The sequence below is a fragment of the Cebus imitator genome, unplaced genomic scaffold (genome assembly GCF_001604975.1).
Source record: "Cebus imitator isolate Cc_AM_T3 unplaced genomic scaffold, Cebus_imitator-1.0 Scaffold181, whole genome shotgun sequence".
NCBI lineage: Eukaryota > Metazoa > Chordata > Mammalia > Primates > Cebidae > Cebus > Cebus imitator.
This window is the reverse complement of record NW_016107496.1, coordinates 2,304,046-2,313,196: the sequence shown is the minus strand read 5'-3', so window position 1 is coordinate 2,313,196 and position 9,151 is coordinate 2,304,046. Positions and strand designations below refer to the sequence as shown.

The following is a 9,151-nucleotide window of genomic DNA, read 5'->3' as shown; positions in this document are numbered from 1 at the left end:
AAAAAAAAAAAAGAAATAAAGGAATAGGCCAGGCGCGGTGGCTCACCCCTGTAATCACAGCACTTTGGGAAGCCGAGATGGATGGATCACGAGGTCAAGAGTTCGAGACCAACCTGGCCAATATGGTAAAACCCCGTCTCTACTAAAAATACAAAAAAATTAGCCAGATGTGGTGGTACATGCCTGTAGTCCCAGCTATCTGGAGACTGAGGCAGGAGAATGGCTTAAACCCAGGAGGCAGAGGTTGCAGTGAGCTGAGATTGTACCACTGCACTCCAGCCTGGGCAACAGAGCGAGACTCTGTCTCAAAAAAAAAAAAAAAAAGAGAGAGAAATAAAGGAATAAAAGTTGGGAGAAATAGTTAAGGAGTTGAATGTAGTTGCAGGGGACTGGTGTTTTTTCATTAAAAGCCTAAATATACTATAGACATGTGCTATTACAATAATAATTTTTTAAAAAACTGAATTAGAATTTAAAAAGTAGAAAATGAGAAAACTTGTGAGACATGAGGATTTCTAACATGGAGAGGTCTACACACCAAATAATCATAGGATGAGGTATCTCAACCTCTTGACATCTATTTTCCATTGTTTGAAAGAATTCATTTACATCACTGGTGAATTTTAGGTGCATAAATGGAAATGATACCATTTAGCTTGTATGAATCAGTTATCAGTTCTACCAGGCTGAGTTGACTGATATAAAGACATACAAGGCTGGGCATGGTGGCTCATGCCTGTAATCCCAGCACTTTGGGAGGCCAAGGCAGGCAGGTCGCTTGGGTTGCTTGGGGTCAGGAATTCAAGACCAGCCTGGACAATAGGGTGAAACCCTTTCTCTAATAAATACAAAAATTAGCTAGGCATGGTGGTGTACCCCTGTAGTCCCAGCTACTTGGGTGGCTAAGGCAGAAGAATCACTTGAACCTAGGAGGTAGAGACTGCAGTGAGCTGAGATCCCATCTTTAAAAAAAAAAAAAAAAAAGACATGCAAAAACCAAGAAACATTTTATTGCCTTTGTGTAGCTTTATGGGGAATATATTAAAAAAAAAAACCAAAACACTCTAAGTATGCTGAAAACTCTAAAAATAAAAACTATGATAGAAATGTACATTAAGTGCAAATAAAATTTTAAATAATAACGCTGCAAATAAAGCCTAAATATGGTCTCATAAGGTAAGACTCATATTAGATTGTGGGTGTTTACCTTTTCTTTGTAGACACCTTTAACAACATCAGACATCCTATTCTCCAAAATTAGTTCCCCTGGCATTCTTGATGAACTTCCAGGTAAAGGTGGAAAATTTGAGGCTAGTAGGTCAAACTTTGGTGTTGGAGCCTTTGATTCAGCTGTTGAAGGATGAGATCTCTAAAATGGACAAATAACAAAATAGGTAACATGGCTATCTCATTCTCAAATCCTGTGCCACAGAGCTTAAAGCTGCAAGAAAAGAAGCAAACAAAACCTCTATAATGTACAGAACTGTATGTATCCCTATATAAATTCTTGGTTTTGCATCTCCCTTGAGCTCTCATCAGTCTTTATCAGTTCTACTTTTCTTTAGTCAGTTCTCACACCTGCTTCTTTTGTAAACTTTGCCAAACTCCTTAAACCTTCTAATCAGTCTCCGCTATTCATTTCATAATTTGCTATATCTTCTTAACAAAAACACCCACTTTACCTAAATTTGCTATGAGCCCTTTTTTTTTTTTTTGAGACAGGATCTTGATCTGTTTCCCAGGCTGAAATGCAATGACACAACCATAACTGACTACAGACTTGACTGCCTGCGTTCAAGTAATTCTCCTGGCCTTTTATGCATCTGGAGTAGCTGTGCGTGCCCCCACACCTGGTTAAATTTTTATTTTTTAGTAGTGACAAGGGTTCACTAAGCTATCCAGGCTGGTCTCGAGCTCTTAAGCTTAAGTGATCTTCTCTCCTTGGCTTCCCAAAGTGCTGGGATTACAGGATTAAGCCCCTGCATCCAACCATCACCAACTTTCTCCATCTATGTATTTTAAGAGAGAACAATATCCTTCCTCTATATAACATGTTTAAAAAACTCATGCTTCCCTCCTGTCTATCACCCTATATTCACTCTTACTTGTTTTATTTCCTCCACTTTGTCATCACTCTATTAAAATGATTTTAGGTGTTACCAATGCTTTCAACAATGCAAATCTGACAGACTCTTTTTCCTGACCTCACTACAGCATTTGGTGTGTTAATCGTTCTTTCCTTGGGAGCTAATTTTGATTCTTTCTTTTTTTTTTTTTTTTAAAAACAGAGTCTCGCTCTGTTGCCAGACTGGAGTGCAGTGGCACAACCTCAGCTCACTGCAACCTCTGCCTCTTGGATTCAAGCAATTCTTCTGCCTCAGCCTTCCGAGTAGCTGGGAATACAGGCATGTGTCACCATGCCCAGCTAAATTTTGTATTTTGAGTAGAGACAGGATTTCAGTTCATGCCACTGTACTCCAGCCTGGGCTATGGAGCAAGACTTTGTCTCAAAACAAACAACAAAAAAAACCCAGCATGCTGCATACTCATTTTCAACCCAACACTGCTGCTTTATTCCCCAAAGTTCCATATTAGACCACCTTCATCACTCTAAGGAGAGTACCCTGCATGAGCTTATCACTCCAATTACTATGTGAAGGCTTACAAATCCAAAATTTTATTCCCAGCTAAAATCTCCCTCCTGCATAAGAGATCCTCTATTATGATCTACCTACTGGAAGGCATACCTGTTTCTTTTTCTTTTCTTTCACCCCAATGTTTAGTCATCAATCATGACATTTACAACATATTGAATAAACCCCAAATCTAATATCTGTTTTTTGGAGACAGAGTCTTGCTCTGTCGCTCAGGCAACCTCAGCCTTCCAGGTTCAAGTGATTCTCCTGACTCAGCCTCCTGAGTAGCTGGGACTACAGGCATGAGCCACCATGCCCAGCTAATTTTTGTATTTTTAGTAGAGATGAGGTTTCACCAAGTTGGCCAGAATGGTCTTAAACTCCTGACTTCTGCCTTGGCTTCCCAAAATGCTGGGATTATAGGTGTGGGTCACCACGCCCAGCCTAATCTCTTATTCCAAATTGTTGAGGGCCACTTGAGAAGTCATGTGGAATGCTACAATGAAATGCTAAAAAAAGATTTGTTGGGCTGGGCGCAGTGGCACACACGTGTAATCCCAGCACTTTGGGAGGCCAAGGCCTTTGCTGAAGGCTAGAATCAATAAAACAAAAACCCAAAAAGGAAGACCGTAAGTCAATTCCAGTAAATTACAGAAGAGAAAAAAAACTCAATATAATTAAAAGTTTTAAAAAACTTACCGAGATCTTGTCATCTTCTCGCCGTCTTCGACCTCTGAAAAGAGATCTCCTTTTAATAACAAAAAAGGAGGGGGGTGGGAACAACTCATAAGTTTCTTCAGATATATACATTCTACCAAAGCTGTATACATTTCTATTTTAAGTATATGTCTACATTTGGGGCTAGTCTTCTCTATTACTAAAAGATAGTATGTTATTCTGAGGGATCTTGAGCCAATTTACCAAAAACTTTACCTACTACCACACCATAAAGTTAGTTGAACTCATTTGTTAGTAGCACCCCCTTCAAACAAGAAGCATACTCTGGTTTAATTGGCAATATATAACCTCACCCCTATAGTTTATGTATTTATTTTGAGACAGAGTCTCGCTGTCACCCAGTCTGGAGTGCAGTGGCACAATCTTGGCTCACTGCAACCTCTGCCTCCCAGGTTCAAGTGATTCTCCTGCCTCAGCCTCTGGAGTATCTGGGATTACAGGAGCCTGCCACCATGCCTGGCTAATTTTTGCATTTTTTTCATAGAGACGGCATTTCATCATGTTCGCCAGGCTGGACTTAAACTACTGACCTCAAATGATCCACTCACCTCAGCCTCTCAAAGTGCTGGGATTACAAGAGTGAGCCACCATGCCCAGCCACTTTTATACTTTAGAATTGGAAGCAATTAAAACCATAAAGCAGATGGGTATGTTATTTTTCTGAGCTATTCTTTCCTATATGAACTAAAAAGAACTTCAGAATAGCTTTATAAACCTCTGATTCATAACTATATCCTATATGAGTACTCTATTTCTTAATTATAAAAAACAATCATGTTGCAAAAATAATGTATTTAACATAACCATATACCAATAATTAAATTAAAACGAAACAAAAACCAACTGCCAGATCATGTTCGTCAACTATTCAGGATGATCATATTATTATCAAAGATTTTCAGGTACCATATTTCCTTACCTGCCCCTACCATAGTCCCCATTCTGTTCCATCTGCAAAGTGGAAGTCTCTTTTTGAAGATATGTTTGCTCCTGATGCCCAGTTATTGTAGGGTTATGCCGTTCAGTTGGAAAGTTTCTTGAACTAGATCTGTTCAATTGTCCATCCCCCAATGATACAGAGCTCTCTGTTGAGTGTTCTGAACCACCGGATGACCTAAAAGGAGGCTTCGTGCTATAGGAAATACAAAATAATATATATAAAGCAGTAAATTGAGACAAAAATCATCTTTCTTCACGTAAAAAAAAATTGGCTTCTGCTGTACTGGGGTTTTTGAAAAATTAAGTTAAACGTAAAAGCATTATGTTCTAAAAGTGTAGCCCCATTTACATCCCAGACATTTTAAAAAGTGAAGTAAATTTTACATTAAAAAACTGCTGTGGGCTAGATGCAGTGGCTCATGCCTATAATCTCAGCACTTTGGGAGGCTGAGGTAGGAGGATTGTTTGAGCTAAAGGGTTCAACACCAGCTGGGGCAACACAGCAAGACCCTATCACTGCAAAAAAAAAAAAAAAATTAAAACATTTGTCAAGTGTGGTGGTATGCACCTATAGTACTCCTAGCAACTTGGAAGGCTGAAGTGGAAATCTGCTTAGGTCCAGGAGTTTGAGGCTGTAACAAGCTATGATTGTATCACTGCATTCATGCACAGGCAACAGAGAAAACCCTATCTCTAAGATAATACATATATATATATTTTTAAAGTTGTGTTTGGAGAGATGGGGGGAAATCCAAAATTCTTTGAAAGAAAGTTACTTCGCCGGGCGCGGTGGCTCAAGCCTGTAATCCCAGCACTTTGGGAGGCTGAGGCGGGTGGATCACAAGGTCAAGAGATCAAGACCATCCTGGTCAACATGGTGAAACCCCGTCTCTACTAAAACTACAAAAAATTAGCTGGGCATGGTGGCGCGTGCCTGTAATCCCGGCTACTCAGGAGGCTGAGGCAGGAGAATTGCCTGAACCCAGGAGACGGAGGTTGCGGTGAGCCGAGGTCGCACCATTGCACTCCAGCCTGGGTAATATGAGTGAAACTCCGTCAAAAAAAAAAAAAAAAAGAAAGAAAGAAAGAAAGTTACTTCTACTTCAATACTCAGAATTAGGATTTTATTTTATTTTTATTTTTTTTTGCAGAGACAAGTGAACATTTATTTTGTACGTTTCTTGCCATGTGTATTTCAAGTCTTTTTCACAACAAGGCCCCAGGAATCTCCAGATTCAATTATGTCTCTTGGCTTGGTCAACTGCTGCAGGAGCCTTAGGAAGCCTTGTATAAATGCTAGAGTTACTCATTTACCAACATGAAGCCCTAGGAAAGAAGATGCAACAAAGCAGGACTCCTTCCTCCATGTAATATGCTGATTTCAGATGTGGCAGCAGCCAATGTAGAAAATGCCAGAATTTTTCCTTGGAACTGGACTGTGATGAGAGGTGCTTGCCATGAAAATGGTGCTTGCCAAAAACTATGTTTTTTTCTTTTCTTTTCTTTTGAGACAGAGTTTCACTCTTGTTGCCCAGGCTAGGGTATAATGGCGCGATCTCAGCTCACTGCAACTTCCGCCTCCAGGGTTCAAGTGATTCTCCCGCCTCAGCCTTCCAAGCAGCTGGGACCACAGGCCCGCGCCACCACACCCAGCTAATTCTTGCATTTTTAGTAGAGATGGGGCTTCGCCATGTTGGCCATGCCAGTCTCAAACTCTGGACCTCAGGTGATCCGCCCACCGCAGCAGCCTTTCAGAGTGGTGGGATTATAGGTGTGAGCCACCGCTTCTGGCCAGCTACTATCTTTTCTTTGACACTTCCTTTCCAGTTTTTGAAGATAAAGCAGGAAATAATCTCTGAAGATACTTGATAAAAATTCCAGGTGCAGGAGCTCACACCTGTAATCCCAACACTTTGGGAAGCTAAGGTGGGTGGATCACCCAAGGTCGGGAAGTCAAGAACAGCCTGACCAATGTGGCAAAACCCGTCTCTACTAAATACAAAAAACTAGCCGGATGTAGTGGCAAGGTGCCTGCAATCCCTGCCACTCAGGAGGCCGAGGCAGGAGAGCCGCCTGAACACAGGAGGCAGAGGTTGCAGTGAGCAGAGACCATGCCACCACACTCCAGCTTAGGCGACAAGAACGAAAACCCTGTCTCCAAAAAAACAAAGAAACAAAAATCTCCAAAACACAAAAACACACGCATCCACTCCATTGATAAAAAATTTACTGCAGTTTGGTACATGGGTCTAGTTCAGCTGGCGGATAAGCTGATTAATGCATTCACCCTGATAGCCAGGTGTGCCCAACTCCTTGAGGAAGCCCACTCTAGTTTTGGTAGCATGATGGGCCACTGAGAGGTGGAAAGGGCGCAAGAACCATGAGATCTCCTGGAAATGCCTCCCTGGGAAGGCAATTTCATAAATGAAGTCTTCCAAGCAAATGACACCAAACTTCCCCAGGTGCTTCTCTATCACTGTGTTGTTTGCCAGAGGAATGGTCTTATTCTTGACCTTGGCTTGTCCACGTTTCAAAATGAGTTCCTGGACAGACATCAGGTTTGGAAATCCTCAGGTCATATAAGGTTCCACTATATGCAGCATTTTTAGGTTCTGGAGGGTGACTTTTACAAACACACCACTAAAAATTTTCTTTAGGCAAAGTCTTGCAATGGTTCTCTGTACCAGTAAACTCAAGCCATCAGTCCTTTAGATGCGTACAACAAAGGCCAAGGAATGTTTATCTGGCAATTCCAAGGCGTGAGGTTTCACTTCTAGACTGACACACACCTTGTCACATTTCTGCCATCAGGAATCTGTAGGAATGATTCCAGTCGCTTAAACCTGGGCCCTTTTCCTTTCCTCTGTTCCTTCTTTGTCAAAAGTGCCGCTTTGCCTGAGAGGCTTTGAGGGCTTGATAAGCTCTCCTCTTTTTCAGGAGATTTTCTGGAAACAAAGGGATTTTTCTTTGCTCTTGCGCCACCATCTTTCTAGTGTCTCAGAAGTAGCTGTCATTGGCTGTACCCTCAATATGTTTAAATCAGCCAAGTTTTAAGCTTATCGACGAGTCTATGCAATGCAATTTTTTTTTTTTTTTTGAGACGGAGTCTTACTCTGTCACCCAGGCTGGAGTGCAGTGGTGCAATCTTGGCTCACTGCAACCTTCGCCTCCCAGGTGCAAGCAATTCTTCTGCCTCAGCCTCCCAAGTATCTGGGACTACAGGCATGGGGTACCATGCCTGGCTAATTTTTCTATTTTCAGTAGAGACAGGGTTTCACCATGTTGGCCAGGCTGGTCTCGAACTCCTGACCACCGACCTCAGGCTCCCAAAGTGTTGGGATTACAGGCATGAGCTATTGTGCCCAACCTATGCCATGCATTCTTAATGGAAGCAAAACCCCACGCTAATGGGAGTAAAAATGGGGGGAGGAGGGGGATAGGCAAAAAGTAATCATTTTATGTATAAAGCACAGATATACACATATTAAATACATACAGATATATAATAATCTGTAGTATTAAATTTTCACAGGATGAAATTAGAAGGAAAATGCCTGAAAAGGCTGTTTGGGTGAGTAACAATGAAGAGAGTAAGAAACACTGTAATATAACTATATAACTAAAATCCTAGCTTCAGTCTGGCACGGTGGCTGGCGCCTGTAATCTCAGCACTTTGGGAAGGCAAGGCGGGTAGATCACCTGAGGCCAGGAGTTCGAGACCAGCCTGGCCAACATCGTGAAACTCCATCTCTAGTAAAAATACAAAAATTAGCCGGGCATAGTGGCACGTGCCTGTAATCCCAGCTATTCAGGAGGCTAAGGCAGGAGAATCACTTGAACCTGGGAGGCGGAGGTGGCAGTGAGCTGAGATCATGTCATTGTATTCCAGCCTGGGCAACAAAGCAAAACTCTATCTCACACACACACACACACACAAATGCATTGCATAGATTCGTTAAAAAAAAAAAAAAATTCTAGTCTCTTACTAAGCATCCATCACCCAATAAAATTTGTTGAAAGATCCACATGAAAGACTGCAAAGTAGGAAAATATAGCAATGCACCCAACAGCATAGCACAACTTCAGGAATTAAGGAATGCAGTGTGGTTAAACAAACCAATCTGCTTCTAACGAAAGCAGTTTTTATCTTGGATGATGGGTATAAGCACCCAACGTCCTAAAAACATACAAGCAGGTGAAGCTAAGGTCAACTAACAGAGAAAAAATGCAGTTTAATCAGTGACAAACACACCTAAAAACTCAAACAACTGAGGATCCTGGCTCTACAGATAAAGAGTGAGATTTATGTTTGGCCCATTATTTGCAGTTTCTATATCCCAGTTTTTATAATCTATTTTCATAGTTATAAACTAACAATATTAATCACATGCTGCCAATTCCTGACTTTAGGAATAGGGATTTAAAACCTCTTGATTATAAACCCACCAAGTAAAGGTGAATTCCTGCAGCATCTCTAGCTGTCCTGTTTTATTTTTTACAAACCATAGAAAATAACTATTATTAAAACTTAAAGAAAATTATCAGGTTGGGTACAGTGGCTCATACCTGTAATCCCAGCACTTTAAGAGGCTGAGATGGGAGGATCATTTGAGCCCCAGGAGTTTTGAGACCAACCTAAGTAACATGGCAAAACCGTGCCTCTACAAAAAAACAAAAACAAAAAACAAAAAAAAACTTAGCTGGGCATGGTAGTATGCAACTGTAGACCCAGCTGCTAGGAAGGCTGAGGTGGAGGATCAATTGAACTGGAAGGTCAAAACTGCAGTGGGCCATGATTATGTCACTGCACTACAGCCTGGGTGAAAGGGCAAAACGTT

General features: G+C 41.3%; 1 protein-coding gene across 17 annotated transcripts in view; it reads right to left on the bottom strand.

Annotated features, from left to right (window-relative positions):
- Positions 1–9,151, bottom strand: part of LARP4 (La ribonucleoprotein 4) — an 81,957-nt gene that overhangs the window by 11,338 nt on the left and 61,468 nt on the right. For 13 of the 17 annotated variants that reach the window (XM_017545834.2, XM_037744709.1, XM_017545829.2 and 10 more), the window contains 3 exons: positions 4,294–4,506; positions 3,336–3,384; positions 1,208–1,369 (listed from right to left, as the gene is read on the bottom strand). In XM_017545834.2, coding sequence (XP_017401323.1) covers positions 1,208–1,369; positions 3,336–3,384; positions 4,294–4,506 — 424 coding nt within the window. Of the gene's footprint in view, positions 1–1,207; positions 1,370–3,335; positions 3,385–4,289; positions 4,507–9,151 lie in introns of those variants that run through there. The other 4 variants (XM_017545831.2, XM_017545832.2, XM_017545833.2 and 1 more) reach the window with 4 other exon arrangements.